Raw genomic sequence first — 22,974 nt, 5'->3', positions numbered from 1 at the left:
TCTATTCATGCAGAAATGGGCCGGGATAACGTAAAAGCCCTATTCCAATTATTCTTTGGGCGGTTCTCTGGCGACGTTGTCACCAGAATCACTCATCTTGAGTGGTGGATGATAAAAAGTAATAGAACTGAGAAAAAAGACATCGTTAATTTATACCGTCGATGGGAAGGGTGGGTTACACTTTTTAAAGTGAATAATCTGGAAACAGGCATGCAGATACGTTGTGCTTAAGGAAAAATTGGCGCATCCATCCCTTGAAAATTATTGGCGACATTAATATAATTAGCAATCTATCTAGTGACAGGTGTTTAATTGTGCATACCACAGCATTGAAATGTTTTATATGTTTTGATAATTATAAAGAGCAACATGTACCCAGTGGCACATATATCCAATGGCTCAACCTGGCATCAAAGAGGTTCGTTGAAGAGTAGAACACACGCAGTAGTACATAACCACCGACCTAAGTTGGCATCTGAGAGGTTCACTGAAGAGTGGCAGCAGATACCATTGTTGGTGTGAAACAAAAACAGTTACGTGTGGGCATAGATGAATACCAGGAAGTTCATGAAGTATCCAATGAATGCTAATCACATTCAAATATTTGACTCTGAGAAATGAAAATTTCCCGCAGTTTCTTCGCATATGAGAATTTTATTTAATCACAATATGACATGTCTGTGCCATAAAACAAGCAGCAATTCTGCGTTTACAGTTCTTGCTGAGCTGTGGGTACAGCCCTGACTATGCCTGCGGATAGGCACGGTGGTGCATGCTGTTCGTGGAGGTCACAAATGGATGAATCGCGCTCGGTGAACATGTGAAGCCAGTTGCTTTGTCATTATGTATAGACGTTCGTGCCCCACTGGTGATGTCGTGAAAACCCTGAAAAGGGACAGAGCTGAGTCAATTGAAGTCATAGCGCTGGATTGACACGGACAAGAAAGACGACACTACGTGTGCGACAGAGCTGAGGCACACAGACGGTAAAATTTTTCACTGCACATTTGTACTTTCAAATGTATAAAATAGGAATAAGAAAAGAACACAAATATGAAAAAAATGTTGTATTAATACTGCGCGTCTTTTCGCTGTACTTTATCTCTGGACTGGTGAGTAAACTGCACTGTGAACTTAGCATGGTTACTTAAAGATACACTGTAGGAAAAATTAATAGCTATGATGACAGATCACAGCACTGGAGATATCTCGTGATGCGCTGTGTGCCAATGGAAAACTTTACTGAAACAACCATGTCTATCAGTAGACATGTCGTAGGTACAGAAGCATATCATCCACATGTCGGCCTTGATACACTCAACTTTCACGCTCAGCTTTTAATTTTGCATTGCATGCCCTGCCAGGCAGGAATGGGTGAATTGAGGCACAAGGTGGGAAAAAGAAGGCGCCACAATTCCAAAAATAGTGCTGACGGAAGTGCATGAGGGAGCAGCATAAGCACATTATTCTTTGAAAAGAATAAAATTGATGGTAGTGGCAAACTGCACTTCCTTTCGCTCTCAAATGCAAGGTAATACTATTCTTGCTGCGATTGCTTCAATACAATTTACGAATTATGAACTGGCCATAAAGAAATGGCACTTTTGCCTGAAGAAGAAACACTAAAACCAACGACAAGGTTTTGCATTCCGCTGAAGGAGTCTCGGAAAGTTGGCGTGATGAGCACCGCCATCACCAGGTGTTGCATCACCAAGATGCCACCAGGTGTCGCATCTTGGTAGTGTACACCTGCACTATCCAAGCCAGTGCAAGCACCACGGTGTGGTTTGCACACAGCTGCTCGGCAAGAATGCTACTGTGTGTGGGCACAGCGCTCAAAAGTTGCTTTGGCCAAGTTAAAAGGCGCTGTGGACTGTGCGATAAAATGAAGGTAACATTGCTTAAAAAAAAAAAAGAAACTGTCCTTTCTGTCCTGCTGTCGTCCCTTCAAAGTGTTCTCTTTCTCCCTAAGCACCATAAATGTCTCAAATAACTAGGTTCAATCTAGTAAGGCCTTCTGCATTATGTGCTGGCTACACTCAAACTGGTCTACGTGCTATAGCTAAATTCTTTGAAAAAAAGAAGCACAAGTGCTTTCACAACACGAATTCCACCGAAAGCATGTTTGTAATCAACTCTCACCCATTCCGTGTGCTCTCACGGACAAGGCATTGGGTTAACCATGATGGTGGCAATATTGCTTACATACACATTGAAGAACCTGGAAATCGTGCAAGAGATCATCAACAACCGCTTGCGGTAAAAATTAAGCACCTGTCGGGCTTACCATGCTGTTTAGCAGCAGATGAATGGATGAGGAATGGAAAACAGCAGGGATGCCACAGGCAGGGTGGCATGAGGTTGAATGATGAATTGATGTCTACATGCCAAGCAGTTTCTCAATCGGCTCATACTTCCAGGCATCCTCCTTGAGCTTTTCGCTTATTGCTCGCAACTTTTGGAGCCTTTGTTCGTGCAGTTCTGCAAGACGTCACGCATAAAAGCACCACCTATGAAAACAGGTTATCAAATAGCACGTAATAAAGTGGGCCTTTTATAAATATTCAAACCAGCTTCCTCACATGGTGCTAATTCCTTTTATGGCCACTATGGCCGAGAAGCTGACACTCAAACTTCGTGAGCCACTGGTTGCGTCTAGCATGATGCACGCACAGTTGGCCACAAAAGCTTATGGGCCACGAGATTTGCGATAAAGATGAATTTTCTCAAAGCCTAAATTTAGCTATTTCTATCTGTAGTCATTTCTGTGACATAAACAGTGATCCATTGAGGTAGAAGAGCCGTGCCTTAGCACAGTACAAATTAATATTTGTCATGGAACCCACGTCGCATAAATTTTGAGGCAGACTACACGTGTGGTTGGTCATTACATGTGCTCGCCGCTCAATGGCTTGCCAATACTATACTTCTGCTCTACCCTAAATAAAAAGCACACACTGCATCAAAACATGACATTGAACAAGATCCACCATGAAATTTAAATTGTGTTAACAAATCGGTGGTTTAGCCCAAAGAAGAGTTTGGAACTTATGAACATAACACAAAAGATTGGGTCAATGTACTCGGTTTGAGCAGGAGAGTGCCAGAACTATCGCAGTGTGCAAGCTCGGCTTCTGAGGCACTGATTTTGAGCATGAAGCTGACAAGGTTTGCATGCTAAATGTGCTAGTACAAAACGACACATTTGTAAGCACTGCCCACATTATGGAAAGGTCACAGTCAGGTGTGCTGGTTGACACATGCGACCATGATGCTGCAATATCACTTTCAAATGCCCATCCTTGATCCTCAGATCACCAATCTTTACTCAAGCACCATTATTTGCACGTGTTTCCTATCTCTGAAGTCGGAAGCATTTGCTCGCTTTACTGTCATTGAAATCAGAAACATGGCTCATCGAAAGCGACGGAGGCGATTTGTTTTACCTTTCTCCAATGAGCTCTGGCTGACTTCGACATCGTGTTCAAACTGTATGCCCGCCTTCGTTGATAGTAGGTCGGAAGTTTTCTGAGAAGCTGCGTGTGAAGATAATTAAGACTGTTAGAATAAATGTGACACGAACGAAACATTGATTTGATCTAAATTCATTCATGACAATCAATATTCATCAAAGCAAAACGGGACAGAGAATCACAGGGAGATAGAAACTTGGAAAAGGTGATTAACACATTTGAACAAGTCAGTTCCGGTGTCCTTCGCCTCCGCACTGACGAAGATAAGTTTTCTTGTCGAAACGTTGGGGAGGCCTTGTTAACGAATGCTCTAATTTCCAAAACAAGTGCAAAATTCACAAAACACGCGTTACACAACGTAATTCACACACAAAACTCAAACAAGTGCTCCGTCAAGTTCACACACACAGATGCTTTCGCTCTTAAGAGCAGTCCGTATTCGTTTAAGTTCACGATCAAAGGAGAGGCGCGTAATCTAGCCAACTGGACTCCGTTGTTCCGTGAAAAGAAAGCCGAGATCGGCACCATGCATCATGATTTGATATGCCACTAATGGCTTTTCATGCTCAAGAGTTCAGATATTAGTGAATGCACACTCGAGACGACCGCTGACGAGAAGATTAGAGGTCCGTCAGTTGCAAAACGTGCCTCACCTACTGTGCCGATCACATACTGCGGCTTCTCTTTGAACAAGACCTTGCGGATGTCTTCATTAGCTGAACGTGTGGCCATAATTTAAGCAGCAATGAACACGGTTGTTAAGTTGTGATCGAAAGTTGACTACCACAACTAGCAACTATAAGAAAAAAGAAACATGTCTCAAACCAATGCCTTTTTTTCGAACTGTCTCAAACTAGTAGTATGTCTAATACTGCTAGTACAATCTACCCAAACCAAAACAAAAAGCCGCGACAATCCTTTGGAAACATTGGTTTCGTATATCAAAATATTGCAGCCAATGTTGTTTAGGCACTATTCACTACAAAATCTGAAGAAGGACATTGCAGGTATCTTCTAAAGGCATAAAAAAAGCTTACTTCTGTTTTATTTAAGGTAAGTTATACGTTTTATGTCCGAAACTGACGGCAAGTGAACAAGAACATCACTACCTAAACCATGACCTAAACCAAGATGGCCGCCCACAGGTCGTCTGTAGTATCTGTAGTTTTGGTAGTTTTGAACCGTAGTTCTTGTACGCAGGTAAATTAAAAGTGCTGTTAGCTGCGAGCTGAAGTCGGTCACAACTATTTCAACTGCACGTCAGGGTGACCCACTCCACCCAGTCGCTTGTGTACTGCATGCCGACTACTAAGCGCGCGTCAAGCATGGACAGCACGGGGTATGATTCGTCGGCCAGCACGCAGTCAAATCAGTCATCGGCGTCGGCGCTTCGGGGTACGTTTTACGCTGTGTACCTTTACACCAACAGGTAAGCCGTGTGCGTTATCATCTTCGCTTGTGTATAAGGTACTTCGCAAAAGGCTGTCGTTTTTTACAGTCCTGGCTTGTAATGTTTTATCTCCCTTATAAACAGTCCCAAAACACAGCAGCAACAGCAGTCCGAAACCGAAACTTCGGCGGATGAAGCTTCGCAGAAGCCTGCGGCGACGAAACCACCAAAGTCTCAAACAAAGGAAAGGTAAGTTCATTTCCTCCCTGTAGTAGTGCGATAACACTATAGACGGATGTGTTCACGTTTTAGTAACTACCGATCGCTGGGGTCTCAGAATTTCCGCCGAACCCGCGAGTTTTTGCCAGGCCCCTGTTGCGGGTCTTCCATGCTGCGCTCATGCTTCTAGGCACTGTTCTCTCTTCTTTTGTGACTCTCACGCTGGATAAAGGCTTGTCTGAGTGGCAGTGTCAAGTCCGAGACAGTGGCACATGGATGGGCCCAGTACATTACCTGTAAAATTAATCTAAGAACATTTTTCTTGCGCTCGAAGTGATAAGGAGTACTGATGCTCACGTTGGAGGAAAAAGCAACCGCTGTTATCTCCATAAAGCAAACCCTGAAATCCTATTAACACGCTGAGCTGAAGGAAGTGAACATGTATCGTTTTGCAAATGTTTAATGAAGCACTTTGTTGTTCTTGCTCGGCTTCAATTAATCACCCAGTTAAAAAAAACAATTGGACCCAATTGGAAAATTTCCACTTGTTTCCAATTGGTTCCATTTGTGTATTAGTACACAATTGGGCCACTTGGAACAATTGGGCCAATTGGTTGCATACCATTTGGTTCAAATGGTGCAGTCGGCATAGAACCAATTGGTTGTTGCCAATTGGGTCACATGGTGCAGTTGGCATAGAACCAATTGGGCTAATTGGCATGGAACCAAATGGTCCAAATGGAGCCGCTCGACGGGTCAAATGGTTTTGACTGTGCACAGCCTGCGCTGTGTGAATCTGGCAAACTAGCACAGCAATAAGGAACCACAACGTTACATGTTGCTCGGCAAGTTGGTTAATACATATTGTGATCTAATATGATGCAAAACAATATGAACAGCACAAAAAGCGAATCTCTTCATTAATGCTCTTTCCAATGCTTTTCTTGCTTCACATCATATCACACAACAAGGAGCCACTACTTCCTTAAGATAATAACTACATGTGACAATGAGGCAACAAGTGAAAAGTAGGATTTAAAGCTTTATTACGAAGGAAAATGCAATGCTGGATACTGTTCATGGCACCTTTCCGGTCTAGTCGCGCCACAACCTGCAGAAATGGATAAAAAAGAAAGACAGCATTGTGTATGGACTCCTGAAAAACCTGTTGCCCTCAAAAGCTGGCAAGACAGGCAAGCTGAAATTGGATAAAAAGACACCTCAACTTTAATATTCAGCAATCCAACCAGGTTTAAGAGAGTCACAATTTGCTGTTTATGTAGCTAAGGTTCAAGCAGCAAATGGAAGAAAATTGTTCTATAATCAGTATAGCTTTTCGCTGTTCTGTCAATGTCAGCAATGTTCTCCCCCACGTACGTTTCACCAGTGCTGTCACGACGCTCTCGGGGAAACCTTGCTTTTAAAAAAACACTCATGCAACACACTTGAAACCTTTTTGTCCAAATTAGTTCAGTGCATCATGCATATTTGCTACATTACACAAAAGCGTATACATATATGCGTGCAATCATTTAACTCAGACGAGTGTGAGTGACCCGTGCACTCGTGTAGTGCAGTAGTGCAATATAATTACAAGAGCTTTGGAAACGCGGAAACTTACCTCCGATCTGCAAAATTCTGGCACGGTAGTGGGCACACGTGCCGGCCGCGTCCGTCCACTTGACCATATAAAAAGCCGCCGAAAAGTCGTCGTCAGCTTGAAGTTCTTTATGTCTGTCACGGGCACAACTGCTAAATGTTTGTCGATTTCGTACCGCACGTACGCGTGGGTGATCATAGTGCTGTTAGACGGTCGCTCGAAGCACGCAAGGCGATCAGCACACACGAGCACATGTTGCTAATGTTGATGTCGATTATGCTGTCTCGTTCGGTCGCCAAGGAAAAATGACGCTGAGACAAAATTTAATTCCAAGGAAGAATTATTTCATAGATGTGAAATAAAAAATTTAAACAATATTGCTAAATTACAAATTGTTTTATGCCTAAAAGTTGTTTGAGTCGTGTGTTTAAGAAACACATAAAACAGTGCAAGTTTTTTTTTTTTTTTTTACTGTTTAACATGATCAATAGACCGACCACTTTTTTTTTTTTGCGGTCGTTCCACATTTACTTGCCCTCCAAATGCCAAATAGTGTCTTCCAATCTCACGAATCCAATCTCGAATCTCACGTCCAAATCTCAAAAGAGAAATTTCAAAAGGGAAAGAGAAATCTGCAAATTTTGTACACAAAAGACAGTAACATTTTCTCACTTAAATTTTGCTCAAATGGTTTTGAAAACTCCATTTGGACCATGTGGCAGTTCAGATTTACCCAAATGGTCCTGCTGGAGACTCCATCTGGCCCAATTGGAAGTGAGGGTTTCCATATGAACCAATTGGCCGTTCTAACTGGCCCAAATGGTCCTGTTGGTGATAACACTTGGCCCAATTGGAAATTGCCGTTTCCAGTTGGACCCATTGATATTTCCAAATGGTTTCAATTGTTTTTTTTGACTGGGCACGGCACAATCTCAATATGACAACAGTTCTGACAGGCAACGTTCGTGAAAATTAAGCAACAATTGCAAACGTGTGACATTAAAAAAAATTTTTTTACAGCCTGTCTTTGCTTGCCACTGACCTTGGTGCCATTGCTGAGACGGATCTTCGCTGCTTCCTCATCAAGAAAGTGGCACGAGACTTACAGGACACGAGAGGCAATGTGGACTCGATGGAAATGACGTACGTTTTGCTTCTAGCCGCTTCGTGGTTAAGTAAAAGATAAGTTGCCAATATGTCAACTTTCTATGCGTTTCCAGGAAGGAGTATAATCACACTAGATATTTTGTCCTTTTTTTTAAGCAGTCGTTTGGACTGCTTTTTCCTTCGCCAACCTCAGTTTCCTATGTAAGAAATGTGAAGAAAAAAAGAAACAAGGGGGTGTCAACTCACTCTGCGTTGTTTATGTGGCAGACCTGACATGGCATTTGGTACTATTAGTTTGTCAGTTTTAATCACTTGTAATCTTATGTGATGTAACCGCTCCTGCTGAGGCCAATTTCTGGCCTGCAGTATTAACTTTCTTTGTGAACACTCCCGGACTTTCCTCACCGTGGCTTCTGGGTGCTGCTGCTGTTCTGCCGAATAGCTCATACATTAAAAAAATAATAATTAAAAAAAAAAATAATCAACTGGCTGGATGGTAGGATTGAACCGTGGTCCCATAGCACAGCAGCTCAGTACACTAACTATTAAGTCACAATATTGTTACGAAGCGTTGCGAAGAAGCGTTACGAAGCGTTGCGAGAGGTACTGGGATCGTTACCCAGCACCTCCACCACAACTGTTGCAAAGCGTTGCGAAGAAATGGTTTTATTTACAGGCAATGGATGATGATCGTAGCTTGATAGTAGCACAGCTCGGCCTCTCCAACTCTTCGTCCTCCTCGTCTTCTCTTCTTTCCTCTTGTCCGTGCCTTTCGTATCTGTTACAATATCTTCTTCTCTCTTCATTGTTTAGTGTATTTATACTAATGTGCCAATGCCAACAAGCTCTTTGAAATGATCACCACATGTGTCAGAATGCGTAGCGAGCATGCGTGAGAGCACGTGTGCTAGTTTCTGTTACATCAAAAGATGCAGAAATGAAAGGGGCAAATAATAGCATCTGATTAACTGCCTCACAAAAGCCTTGCTTCACATGTATTCTAAGATGTGCATTGGATCTGCATAATTTCTTTTGAAATAAATAAGTATGTGTCTTGCTGTTGGCTTGTTTATAATGTTCGCTGAAAAGTGTTAATGTGAATTATGCCACATTTATCGCAATTTGACGAATGAGTAGCATTGCCACTAATGTCTTGCTGTTGCCCCATTCGCAATGTTTTCACTGAGCAGCTTCGGTGAGAAGACGACTGGCACAGCGATGTGTTTCCATCAAGCTTTCACAAAGGAGGCTTCAGACGTAGAGAAAAAAGAGCAACAAGCGTACGTGTTGTGTTTTATTGCTCCCGATGATGGCACCTTGGACTTGTATCCTTTGCACAGAATTAATATTGAGCGTACTGTACAGATATGCAGTCAGCAGTCAATTAAAATAACTCCAGCGCAGACCTCTGGTGTGCTATTGCTTAAAGTAAAGGTGCTTTGTGTTTGGTAAAAACTTCCTATTGCAGCATGCAAACTGACACTTTTCAGTCTATGCAGTCATTAACACCTTAACTGCCGATGACAAGTTAACTCGTGAACTTTCTGTAGTTTTTGAACATGTGTATATGTGGCGTTTCTTGCAGTTTTGACAAATACATGATCCGTGATGAATAAGTAACTGAAAAGAAGTGCTACTATTACCACATCCCAGACATAACACGACGTTGATTGATGAGAACCAGTGTGACTTTGCACCATGACCCTAGAGACTAGGTAGCACCTACCGCACACTGAAAGTCTTGGAGGCAGTGTACTGGGATTTCTGTCACATTCGCTAATCGCCAAATGCACCCATGCATCACCTGCATGCTATTCAAGTGCTGTTAATAAAAAAAATTAGACATTTACCAACACTGCAACTTTGCCAAGTTTGTTTCAATAGTATATAGTGTCATTTATAACCAATATTTAGACAAAGTGACATTTCATTCCAGTTGGCCTTTAAGCAAGGTGTCTCTCAACATGGTGTCACATGGTACCGAGCATGCTAAAGCCTCACACTTGAAGTGCCCTATTGGTTTGTTGTTCAACTGATGCAGCTGGCAAACTGAGCTTTGTGGGGTGCTAACATTTACTCACAAATTAGAAACTTGGAAGTCACATTGTTGGCATTATTCAGTTGCAAGTCGTGTTAACAAAACTGTGAAGTTGTGAGATTCAAACCTTTTGCAGTTGTGGCTAAATTAAGATGTTTGATGGCGGTGTTGGCCAAGTCTAAAGCACAATAAAATTATATTTTGTTGCAAAACATCACTCTGCGTAAAGTGGCGTCTTGTTGGCGATAATGGCTAAAATTAGCATAGATGTGATCAAACTTTAGTGTGAACAGTGCTATGTGTCGAATGTGTAAATATTAAAATATATTGTGCCGTCATGTTAGCTCTCAATGTCAACTGTGGTCCAACCTCGTTATAAAGAAGTGCCATCCTACATGAGAATACCTTTTTCTTGTCCAATATTCATTATAAGCTTATGTTAAGTGCTGATATCAACAAGACACAGTTTAGATTTACTTTGGTGTTCCTGACATTTTGTTATATTTGTGTTTGTTATATGGAGGTTTTGTGGTATATCAATCAAAAAGCTTTTGTGCTATCACGTTAACTCTTCCGTCGCTCATGTAGTAGAACATAAAATGCTTGGTTAGCTCGGCCATTACCATATAACATGTGAGTAATTAAAAATTTTACGTGAACCCCTGACCTCCTTAGTGAAATTCATGCATTGATGTGAGAACTTCTAACTGATTAATGAGCTTTTTATTTAAAATGTTTCCTTAACAATGTTAAACTAGGTATTGCACGGACCTGGAACGCTTTGGAAAGTCACTGCTTCCGCTACTAACTAATTCGGTGCGTGTTACAACGGCATGCAGAAAAGTCTTTTATTGCCAATAACTATGCACTGAAAGGTGACTGGGTAAAGTGAGCACAAGTAGATAACACATCAAGACAAGTTCCAGGAAGTGGCGTGGCCTGTCAAAAAATTTCCTTAAGCAAACTGAACATTTACAGTGCGTCTTTATATGGATCTTGACTAGTGGGTGAATTAGACAAACTGATAAAAAACAGGCCAAAAATAGGTCATAATATTTGATTACAATTAATTGTGTCATCGATAACAATGCTACCTTGTGATGGTGGTCAGATCTCAAATTTTCTTCCACTTGTAATCATTGTTTACCTGGGTCATGCATAAAAAAAGGAAAAACATCCATTTAAGTACACCGTGCCCATCGGAGAAGTGAGCTGCTGCTGGGATGTGGTTGTATTCTCGGTCAACGACTTTCAGTGATACAATCACTTTCATGCATTTTGGTGCTGTGCATATCAACTAATACAGGCGGTAGTGTTCCTGGCACTGGGCAAATGGAACACGCTTGCCACTGCGCGAGGAACACTGCTTCCTGGAGATGTCAACTGGTGAAAGTGATTGCATCCCCAAAAGCGATTGACCGAGAATAGCGCTCTTCAGTCCTTCTGCTTCTTAGCACATAGAAGTCTGGACAAGCCAAGAAGACACCTATTACAAATATTTAATTGAACAAATTGGACCACAGAGTTCATTCTTGTTGCAAAATTTGAGTAATAATGTAATGGTGAGCACAGAAGCTTTCTTTTAAAGTGTTTGCTTTAGAGATCTTTTTAAAGTTTGAAGTTTGAATGCAGTTCACTGTAGCTAGAAAATTTCTACATAGCATTCAACCATCTACCAAAAGCTTGCCCCCTCTGTGGCTTATTTTATCCCTAAACAATAATTGTTGTCTTTCTTGAGTGCCTTTTCTCTCTTTAATGCAGTTGGCCGATATGAACAGTCCCGGTCATGAACAGTCTGCGTATTATTAGTGTAACACAACATTCTTGGCATGTAAGTAGCAAGCGCATACGGAGTTTTCAATAAAGGAAACACAAGCAAGACATGATTATTGTTTGGGAACAAGATACACCTCATAGGGTGTAAATCTCTTGTAAAGTGAAGATGTTTATTACGTGACTACAACTTTAAATTTAATGACCCTCAGGTTGGCATTGTTGTTCTGCAGGAAGTCGACTTCAAGTCAACGTTGACCAGCTCACTGGAGGAGTGGCACTACATCTGTGTCCTCTATACAAACCGCTGTGTGGAGGCCTTTTCTGAGAACATCGCAGTGCTTCTGCAAGCGGTATGATCATTATTACTTACGGCCATAAAAGTCTGCTTCAACGTGTTTCCCAAGGATTCTGCTATCATATTATCACATTGTCGTGATGGTAAAAGACCAAACACTGTCGAAATTGCGGGTTGTAAAGTTGAATTAAGAAAAAAAAAAATATTTTTTTGAAAAGAAAACCTTGGAAACCGTTAGAGAGGCAGTGTGGTCCACTTCTTCCACACCACAATAGCTTTCTTTAAGCACAGGAAAAAAGAGCTATGCAAAAAATAAGACTGCAATACAACTGGAAGTGATGTTTTCAAATGTTCTGTACAAATGTAGCATTGACATCATTGCCATTAGGATAAAATTAAAAAAGATATTGCTAATTTGTCAGTATTAACTACTCTATCAATGAAAACAAAAGAAATATGCTAGGCTTATCCAGGACGTTGCGAACAACATATACATGTAGTTTGTCTCATCTGCAGAAAAGGCTTTGTTTTATTTGAGAACGTGGTCCGTGTTAACTGGGACACCCTATATATTATTTCCCTGCCAAGCTAACTTGTAATGCGGCCTGGAATGATCTCTTAAAGCTGTCCGTTTGCTAGCTTGGGTGCCATCTGCAAATCTGTTATTTTTCTCCCAAAAGCTTTTGTGATTGCCTGCACAATAACAGTCTCCCCTGTAATTTTTCACTGGACTGCTACTTCTAAAATTTTGCAACACTGTTGGAAGCTGATGCTTGTCATTGTAAGATGCCAACGAAGGTGTGACGCTGCAGTTAACACTTCTCTCTTCAGGCCTTGAGTGAGGCTCCAGTCAACGTCGTGACGGGAAACTCGCGGGATAAAAGCGACGTTGAAAAGTGAGACATTCCTGCTTTTACCCACATCCTGGACATCACATGTTCAGCCTAGCTGTCTTTTGTGTTGCACGTGGTCCATTCCTCTGAAAATATAGGATTTGTAGATGTAGGACTTGTTCTAAAGGATTAGGATACGCAGGACATCCATTTCATAATATAAGATGTTGCACAAAGCAGTAATGCAATCTTAAAGGCCTAATACAAGAAAAAAAATTCAAGCCCCCGTAAAAAGTGTACTTTCATATGTAGGCTAGGCTTTGTTAGTAGTTCGACTCGGTTTAATTTAATTTTTCAGTTAATTTGATCCTTACTGAAGGTCATGCCTAGTACCCATACAGCTTTTTCAGCCTAAACGTTAGTTGTTTCGGTCCTGTAATTGGATTTCGCCAGATAATTCGAATTTGACTGGTTAGCATGCACATACCTGACTGCCATGGTAACTGGAATTGCATACTGGCAGCATCTGTCTTGGCAGAGCTTAGGGGACAGCGAACATGTCGAACATATGCCATCCCCTGTTGGAAACGACAATTTTCAGCCTGCCACAGGAAGGTATTCAAGCGAATAAGGTAGCACACAATGATCAATTACAGTATTTACCTGATCATAATGTGTGCTTTTTTCTTCTAATAAATGTGGTCTGAAAACTACCTGCACGGTGCAAGTGGATATGAAACAAAAACTCCATTTGCCACATTCGTAACCACTGATCTATGTTCATAGCAGCCTACAGTCAGAGCCAGTGTTATCACCATTGCGATCAAAAGATGCCGAATCGCGTGCAGTGCTCCATGATACACTGCTTTCAGTCTTTGATTGTGAAGGCTGAGATAAGTTAAGATTCTAAGATAATAGGTTTAGTATGCTAAGCTAGTGGCAATAAGTCTCGTCTTGTGTCTGTGGCATTCTGAAGAGTTGCATGGCAAACTAGCAAAGTGCTTAGTTTAGGTGAAAGCCACCATCCCGTTTGTGATAGTTGCACATTCGTTTGAGAAATGTAGAATATCAAACACACAACAGACTGTAGGGAGGACGTGTCATTCATAGCCAGTAATAAAGTTTTCTCTGAAGGTATGGCAAGTCGCATAAGGTTTAAATGAATCTGTATTCTGTGAAGGTAAAGTTCGTATGTTTCATCTTTCTTTATTGCCAGAATCTGAGATATGCTGCGTTTTTCTTATGGAAAAATCAAGCGCATTCTCGTTTTCTCCTTTGTGTAAGAGCTCTAACGTCATTTCTACATTATTTTTCTGCTTTGAACGCATACAAAGTGGGTGCACATTCAAATATGGAGGTGTGTTGTTATTGGGCAAGTACTGTCAAACGAATCAGCTACTATGTGTTTCGGCATTTTTTTCTGCCTCTTGTTTAAGTCGACCTGCCGGATAATTAGACCAGTTTCATCAGTCCCATCCGAGTTGAATTAGTGATAGCTAACTGTAGAAATAGAATTTTTTTTTAATGTTCATACAAATCTTAAAGATTTGCCTGTGGTGTACAAGACTAATGTACTCTTTGAGCTAGAATACTCAGAGGCAGAAATCACTTGCATAAGAAATCAAATACGTAAGTGACAAATTACCAAAATTTAACTTACCATACATACTTTAGAGTGCATGTTGCAATCTTCAAATTGAAGCCAGTGAGTCTTCAAGGCACATTCACTTGCAATGAAAGTTTAAACTAGCATAAGTTTTGAAGGAAGCACTGTCCAACTTATGGTAAAAATGCACATTTTTTCAACTTACTTTTTGACAGAATGCCTTTTTGTGCATTGAAGCACATAAATAACTGGAACGCCAATGACGCAGCCATCGCACAGCTTGTGACGACTGCACCTGACCCATGAGGCTGACTGAACTTTGCATCAGTGACTTGTGATACCATGTGACCACTACTTATTACTTTTGCTATGTAAAAAGCATGCTCATCAACACACCCTACACCAGGAAGCCAAGCTGCTCCAAGCATGCATTTTGGACTGATTACATTAAAGACGATATAATTTATAATTAGTTGCGTTTCTGAGGAAATCTAACAACATTGTCCTTGTGGAGTCCAAAGCTGCTTAAAAAGCAAGAAAAAAAAGAAAAGGAAAAGAAACCCAAGATACAATATTATTTTGCCTGTACCTCTTTAACAAAAGAAATTCGGTTCACTTTTCCTAATGTCTGTCACTGGTGTCTTTTGTTGATAGGTTTATGGAAGCCTGCAACCTTCATGGGCTCGAAAGCCAGAAACAAGGCCACGAGGAAACCGAAAGTGGCTGTCAGTCGCCAGCTGCCATTGAGATCGTCTCTGAGGATGACCGCCTCATTGCTCGAAATGCAGGTTGGCATTCAAGACATTGCTACCACTCGGCTGCTTTTTCATGTTCAGATGGTTGTCTTTTACGACAAAATTGAGTATTGTTAAAAAAAAAAAAGAGAGAGACTGAAATGTCAAGATAGACTAAGCAAACATGCTACATGAAAAGAGTCTGATCATTTTACAGGACCTGAAACAATTTGAACTGGTTCACATGCGTAACCTGCCTGCTGGACTGTGAACCTGTCTCTGAACTGTGCTTGGAAACTGTAGGGCTGTTATGTTTCCTTAGATGGGGGAGCTTGTGCTGAGCGCAAGGTGATGGGTTGCCCCTGCTGCGGCAGCTGCATTTCGATGGGGGCAGACTGCAAAAAATGCTCACGTGCTTAGATTTAGAAGCATGTTAAAGAATGCCAGGTGCTCTGAATTAACCTTGAACCCTCCACTGCAGTGACTCATAGCCATGGTGCTGCTTTGGTTAAGTCCCATGAATCAGCCACTAAATCAATCAATTAACCAAACGAAGAGCAACGTCGCTTTTGTGCATTCGTGCCAGTCTATGTGATCACTCTTATTTTTCAGCATTTTCTGATCCGCTTTTGTCATAAGAGGCTCCGTGACTGCTGTGTCAGCAAAACGCGCATTTACCACAGGTGTCGGAGCAGAGCTGCTGATGTGGCTTCCCAGAATCGGGAGTAATAACGGAAAAATGTAGTGTTTGTTGAAGGCAAGAGGAGCAGACTATTGCATGGCAGAGAGATAAATTCATGCAGAAACCATTGAAGATGATTAAGTAACCAATAGGCAAAGAAACGTCTTGGTGGAGCCATCAGTGATGTCAACTTGTTTCTGTCTAGGTTCCCAATAGTGAGTGTCCGTGAAGGCAGGAATAATTTAGTCCAACAGGAACCAAAGCTAATCGCACCCAATTTATGAAATGGTGGTTAGATGTGCTAACTGCCCTGCTTCAAAGATTAGCAAAACACAATCTTTGGGGAGTCGGTGCAACCTCATTTCGGTAGAACAGTGCTAAAAGAGACAAGCAAAGATTTCTTTTTTAATTTTGTGTTCTTGTTTCCCTTCGTGTTCTTTTAGGGACCTAAAGTGTTCAACAGTCTGTGTTGGCATCTGATTCAGATTACCTTAGAATTTGTGGGGCTGTGGCTTCCTATTTATGTCCATTTATGATACTTGTTGGTTTCAAAAAGATATTGCCATTATAGCCAATCAGCTCAGCTGCACACCTAGATTTATGACTTCTCAGGAGCTCTTTCAAGACTACATACTAACATTTTTCGCTGTTTCTTTGCAGACGCCTCACCATTCTGCCAGCGTTGGGCCGCTCGGCTGGTGAAGTCCAAGGATGACGGACCACTGGTGCTTCGTCGTATTGTAGAGGGATTTAAGATTCGTGTGAGTATGCATAAACAAACTCCTGAAAACCCCTTTACATATTGGCTTTTGTTCACCATTTATGACCTCATTTTTTTTTCATTCTGGCCTGAATAACATCTATATTTTACTCTATGTATCAGTATACTAAACCCAGATAAAACAAATTATCGCATATAACGAAGTAAGTTTGAAATTTGGTTAGTCATGCTTCATTTCAGGGAAGCAGTTTTGTGTTGTAACAAAACTGAAAATGCAGGATTCGGCATTGTGTGACGCTCATATCAAAACGGCATTTCTTTGCACATGACTCATCATATGTGCTCTCGTAGCAGAAATGTCAAATGCACTTGCCAGCTTATTTTTTAGACATCTGATTTTTCTGACCTGCGCGATTATTCAGACTTCTTCAGGGCACTGTACGTCACCTACCCCTAGAAGCAATGTATTCTGCAAACCTAAATTTCAGATGCCACACGGTATGTTGCACAGTTTTCTGGACATGGCCCGCAAGCGTGATGCTGCAGTAATGGTGGCCGCGAGCAAAATTTGACTTGTCACCAAACTGCAACTTTGGTTGCCCACTCTCAATAAAGTGGAAGTTGTTAGGCCTAGTGGTCTAGGCATTACAGCTGACAAAAAGTTGCCAACAGAGTACCTGAGGACGAGCCATTACAGGAAGCTCTCTCTTCATACATTTGTACCTCATTGGCGATCGAGCATGTGATCACATGCATGAGTCTAGACTGATGGCCATAGTGGCAGAGTTCGGGACCATGTGTGTCCTCCTCCGTATCTGAAAAATAGGCAGACAACTTACTCGGCAGAGGGCAACTTGAATTTGCACATTCAAGATGCATGTGCGCATTTTGGCCAACATGCCGATCCTGTGTGGTCAGCACGTGCGATTGGATATTATGTAGCGCCCATGCAGAACGCGTGTATGTAATTTTGGTTTCAGCACTGCTAGCCACCATCAAAATCTACTGGAGACCCTTTGCTGGCCTTGCATTTGTGTTTCTTTTGCATAGACCTGATCACAATTTCTTTCTTTTTACAAATACAGGTTGCATGGTTACAGTGAATATCAGATATAACAAAGGCATTTTCATGTCCAATGTGGCTTTGTTATATTGAGATTGCAATGTATGAATGTATGACGAGAGCATCAAAATTAGCTTTATGTCATCTACTCCTGCTGGGTGAAATCTGAGCCTGTTAGAGGTAAAAATATTTAGTGCAAGAAAATGCATTGTCACTGTATGCCTCTTAACTAGGAAAGTGAACCTTCTTATACCTCATGGTAGCTTGTAAAGTGGTTTCACATTTTGGTATATAGAAGAAATTATGCTTGAAAGTTATGCAAGTGAATGGATTCAATGTTTCAGGGATCTTCATTGGAAGCTTAGGTCTCCAGATGAGACAGAGTGACATGCTGACATATTGTTGTCAGACAACTATTACTACATGCAATATCAAAGTCCAACCTTCTCTTGCATTAGTGTCCTGTCCCAGTTTAGGAGCCTGAAAAACTGAATTGTCACTAAGTCATGACAGCAGACTAGGACATGTTTAGGAGCTTTGCTCCACTGGCTGTGCTTATCAAATAATGACCCTTTGTGTTCGGCTGAGGCAGTTATGGAAAAGTTTTGAAGTACAATAGAACCTCTATATAATAATCATGGATACAAGGTGTGACAGTAGTGCTGGATCTGCTCATTGAGCTGCCAGCCTGCATTATTGAGTATAATGGACTCTGGCCATGATTTTGTGGCACTGCCTTTTCCGACGCTGTTCCTTTTTGTGCTTTGTCAGTGGTCAGAGCAATGCTCCTCCTGCGTTATCAATGGGATCAGACAACCATGTACAGTGGATGATAAGAGTCGCTTAGAATTTAGCGGAAGGTCTCGCTACAAAATTGCCGCCCATGTTTCTGAAAGCTTATAAGTATCATAAAAGAGGTCCAGTTGGACATATCAAATCAACCTTTATTTTGACATGAACGGTCTGAAATGAACATGTGTCGACATTTTCTAAACTGAGGCATCCAGAAGTCTCTTTTTAAGAAGCATGAGTGCTCTTTTCGGAGTTCGTTTAACACTAGTGGTGAATATTGTTAGTTTCTCAATGCAGTAACTATATAAGTAATTAATTACTTGACTAAAATTCAGTTCACTTACCAGTATGAATGGTGATAAGTGTGTAAGCAGTTTCACTGCAGCTACATATTTCACTTCTTTATTGCAGACCATCCAGAACCTGAATCTTGTGAAGCGGCTTGTAAAGGAGGCAGAAAATGACCACTATGCATTGTTTAAGTAAGTGGCTGTTCTATACTTGATTCATTGTTACACGAAATTCTGGCTGTGTTTTTGTATTGTATAGCTTCTTTCGGGTTGAAAGCATAGGCATCAGGCATATTAGAGTGTTTTAATCAGTACGTACATATTTTAGCATTACTGTTTTAGCTAGATGTGGTGACATAGCCATAAATAGCAACACTGGTAGCACCAATCTTTCGGCACCATTATAAGCTTCTATTGTGTAGTCCTATCTGACCACATTAAAACTTTTGCAGCAATGCTGATTTCTAGTGTCACACCTTTCCTAGCCAACAGGTTTCACACAAGCGAATATTTCAGCTCATCCTGGTTAGAAAATAACGTTGCCAGGTGTCACTGCTCGCATTGCTGTTTGAGTTTTCATCCCAGTATTGTCCTCAAACATACTGCTAAAACGTATGTGCAGTAGCTCTCTCTACTGTGGTATCAGGGAATGCCCATTGCTTTGGAGAGGTACCAAACTGGTTTTTACGTGATTTAATACTGAAGGCAAAGCAATGCATCAAGAATGTGGCCCTGTCCAGTGTGTGAAAATTCAAATTTTTTACTTTTTGACATTGTGTTAAAACACAAAGCTCAATTTTGCAGTGCGTACCAGTTCCTGAAAAAGTGTGGCTACTGGGAAACCTTGCTTCAGCGAGCCATCAATGAAGGTTCAGTGGTGGCCACATCCGAAGGTCGAGAGGTCGTCGACCTTCTCCAGGAACGGCTTGCAGCTAATGCCCTTGCTGGAAGCCAATTGCCAGTCAGGAATTCTGCCTGATGACCCCATTAAAAAATAAATGTTCACAAATGAAAAGCTCCTGCCTCTTCCATGCTGTGGAATTTGCAAAATAAGATGATAGGAAGTGCAAATCTCGTTTGACAATGCAAGATGAAATAACAGAAGTTTACAGGACACAGGTTCCATTTACAGAACACAGGTTCCATGGCAATTGCGTATTTGTTTTGTGGCGGCATGGCACTTCTAATTTAATGGATCACTAAGTTGGTCTCTAAAGCTACTGAAACTACGAAGTTGAGGCTAATGTGGCTCAGGCATCGTGGGAATCCAGCTTTTTTGCAAATCCAATGTCCTGTAAACTTCTGTGGCCAACTGTACATGCTGGTTAGACCTTTGGTGACCAAGCATCCTGTTTTTCGCTAGACTAATTGCATTTCTTTTTTATTTGTTTGCCTGCGTGTCATTCTGACTGTCCTTGATGATACACTCATTTTTGTGGAAATGTGCGTAGTGCGCATGTAAACAGTAGTATGACCATCCACTATAAATGTGACCCTTAAAGATGCACTGTCTGCAAAACATTTAGTGACCCATAGTTCAATTTACACCGCTTGTTGCGCAGGAGGAGGAAGAATAAACTTTGTAAAAATGAGCTGATGGTGAAGTCGCTCGACGTGGGCGGCATCCCTAGTTCAGGATGCCATGGGCCAGAGTTGATAGCACAGTAAAAAATATTCCATAATAAAAAAATGAATGTGCCGAGTCACAATCTTTGATCATGGGTGGTCCAACAGTGCCATTTATGCCATTTTGCTACAATCTGACTTGCCTGCTCCTGGCTGCGCTCACTCAAGTGCCATTTACGCCAACTGCGCAAAAGTGCGCCATTTTCATGGCAATGCAATGTTTTCAGTAACGTCATGCAACTATACCCAACTATACGTATCTATTTGTGAACACTCAAAAGTTCAGTTCGCGACTCTGTTATCTAGTACTCTATTTTTCGTATATTTGGTGTAATACTCAGGCTGAGGTCAATTCACTGCATGCAGCCTTACCACGGCGCTCATTTGGTTTCGGGACAAAATTAAATTTAATTCTGGAGTTTTTACATGGCGAAACCACAACCTGATTATGAGGCACGCCTGTCTTGTTACAAGGGTCGTCTGGGTCATCAAATCCAATTGAAACAATTGCTATAGCTTTTTTTTATTTGCAAGAACCCCCATGTATATATACATTCACCATTCAAGCCGTGGTACATGTGACACAACCAATGATAACTAATCACTACCTGCGTGAGGTGATGCCCCAACGCGCATGCTCACACCTACACGTGTCTGTAATCGTAACATTCTGCAGACATGCGTAGGTGTGGGCGTGCACGGTGGGGTATCGTCTCGCGCAGGTAGCGATATAGTTATCATTGGTTGTGACGCACACGGCACAACTTGAATGGTGAATGTATATATATATGGGGGTTCTTGCAAATAAAATTAGTTGGAAGCAGCGCCTTGTTTGTCTTCTTTTAGCGATTCCCACATATGCCCAACATCGACAAAGGGAATGGCGACAAAAGCAGCGCTTATGTGCGAAGGCATAGGACCGATTAGCCACTGGATGGCATACAGATCGTATCGCATACGCGTATTCCATGACGCAGATTCATTTGTTGGCACGTGCAGTTCGGAACTCTTTGTCAACTTCTATGTGCGATTGCAGTAGTTGTCGGCCTCGACGGATGTCAAAAACATGTATGCATGATCTCGGAACCGACGGCCAGTAAGCCACTCATACAAGCATATTAGCGGCAAGATTTCCGTGACGGCTTGTGGAAAGCTTCCTGGTCATGTCGGCACACTGCCTTGGCCATTAGGCGTAATCTGTAGTGCTTCGAAAGGTCAGTCTGGTGCTGGCGACAAAAGTTAAACGGTTTTACGCCAAATCGACTCGTGTATCTATTTGCGGAGGCCACATGTCACACGGGAAGCCGACAAACCGCCTCACAACGAAAGTGAGTTTTCGAGATGGTACGAACGTTTTTTTCCACCACCATCATCTTTGCGATGCACCGTATGGAGGCATCTCATCTTGACGCTGTTCATAGACGCAGTCTTGTCGAGCTTCTAGCATTGTTATGGGCGGAATACACATTTTGTCTAGTGCAGAAAGCACATCAAAGCACATACGTCATTTGGAGTGCAAATGATGCTTTTGCCATCAATTTTTGTCTTGTGCCTAATGGCGCAAATTCGGGTACCGTCGGACACTTACATTTGTAATTTTATGCCTGTCTCGCACCCAGGCACATATATTTGTTCTTGTTAGCATACAAAATTTGTTTACAAAATTAGGTTCCGTGCCTACCCAAATAAAGAATTATGCGTGACTCTGCTACCGCAAACACCAGAGACCAGTGGAGCTGGGGGAGGGCCAGTGAAGTAGTGACAAACCGCGCACAAGAGCCGGCAACGCGTCCCCCTGCGGCGCCCACAAAGGCGTAAACTACGGCGTTTGTGAATAGCGTGGCCAACGTCGTAGTAGACGCCGCAGTTGTCTCCACTATACGAAGCTGCAGGCGAGGAGGATATCGAGGCACCCTAGCAGCTGCCAGAGTACGCCCCTCCTCCCTCGCCTGACCCCCTGGCTAAAGTGTACTACTCCTGCCTCGCGCGCCGCAGGAGAGGGCACGCATCCGGGCTGCGTTCCTCGCTCGCGTGCGCGCGGCTCCTTCTCCCCCGCTAGGCTCCGCCTACCCTCGCCGCGTCGATATATGATGCCATTTTCATACTCTGCTTCTCTCTCCCCCAGCTCGGCCAAACTGCGGACGCAATGGATGGGAAACCCAGCGAGCTTCTAAACCTCCTTGTAAAATTTTCGCAGCATGCCGTGCATGTTGTACCGTCCGTGGGTAGACAAGCTTAATTGGTCGCTCTTCGCCTTGTGTGTTGCTTCACTGTTGTGCAGCACCTGCTGATTGCACAGTAATAAGCTTCGCCAAATGGCTGTAGATTACTGCTGTACTACTCCAAGCAAAAAGACCAATCTTTCTGCTGTGAAACTGCTCCAAAATGCTGGTGTGGCTGCTCCTAAACTGCTTCAGAACATTTTCTTGCTCTAAATCCTAAACTGGCTGAACCATCACTGTTTAATCCCATACGCAGTGACATTCGTCAAAAACTAAGAAGGGGGTTGGGGGGGGGAGGGACTGTCGGTAACTCAAACAGTAATAAAAAAAATGTAGGTGGCCTTTTTATTCTGCTTATTCAAACCGGCGTGAAGGTCACCTTACGCCCGCCCTGGGTCAATTTCATAATAGAACGAAAAATTAAGCACAACCTTTTCCAAAACGTGCCGTACACAAGCGAGGGCCAAGTGTATACAGCTCTAATAGAAGCTGCGATGCCAGGAGTGG

At 42.2% G+C, this 22,974-nt stretch overlaps 2 protein-coding genes and 1 long non-coding RNA gene across 3 annotated transcripts; 1 reads left to right on the top strand and 2 right to left on the bottom strand.

The window, feature by feature from the left end:
- Nucleotides 1-634: 634 nt before the first annotated feature.
- LOC126525610 (uncharacterized) lies at nt 635-4,385 on the bottom strand. The gene is made up of 4 exons (XM_050173541.3): nt 4,127-4,385; nt 3,447-3,536; nt 2,288-2,481; nt 635-885 (listed from the first exon to the last, which is right to left on the bottom strand). Exons 1-3 carry the CDS (start codon nt 4,203-4,205, stop codon nt 2,381-2,383), a joined length of 270 nt encoding a protein of 89 aa, XP_050029498.1. The 5' UTR covers nt 4,206-4,385; the 3' UTR covers nt 635-885; nt 2,288-2,380.
- A 196-nt stretch (nt 4,386-4,581) lies between these two features.
- LOC126525594 (protein Njmu-R1-like) lies at nt 4,582-19,634 on the top strand. Its single transcript, XM_050173523.3, has 11 exons — nt 4,582-4,902; nt 5,008-5,112; nt 7,703-7,825; nt 8,980-9,114; nt 10,586-10,643; nt 11,834-11,953; nt 12,730-12,794; nt 14,992-15,125; nt 16,414-16,514; nt 18,741-18,811; nt 19,424-19,634. Exons 1-11 carry the CDS (start codon nt 4,772-4,774, stop codon nt 19,596-19,598), a joined length of 1,218 nt encoding a protein of 405 aa, XP_050029480.1. The 5' UTR covers nt 4,582-4,771; the 3' UTR covers nt 19,599-19,634.
- Nucleotides 6,112-7,614, bottom strand: LOC129383330 (uncharacterized). The gene is made up of 2 exons (XR_008611202.2): nt 6,704-7,614; nt 6,112-6,193 (listed from the first exon to the last, which is right to left on the bottom strand). It is a non-coding gene; the product is annotated as an uncharacterized lncRNA (long non-coding RNA).
- Nucleotides 19,635-22,974: the final 3,340 nt, after the last annotated feature.

This window comes from Dermacentor andersoni, chromosome 8, assembly GCF_023375885.2.
Source record: "Dermacentor andersoni chromosome 8, qqDerAnde1_hic_scaffold, whole genome shotgun sequence".
Taxonomy (NCBI): domain Eukaryota; kingdom Metazoa; phylum Arthropoda; class Arachnida; order Ixodida; family Ixodidae; genus Dermacentor; species Dermacentor andersoni.
Note: the sequence above shows the minus strand (reverse complement) of the source record. Positions and strands in the feature narration are given on the sequence as shown.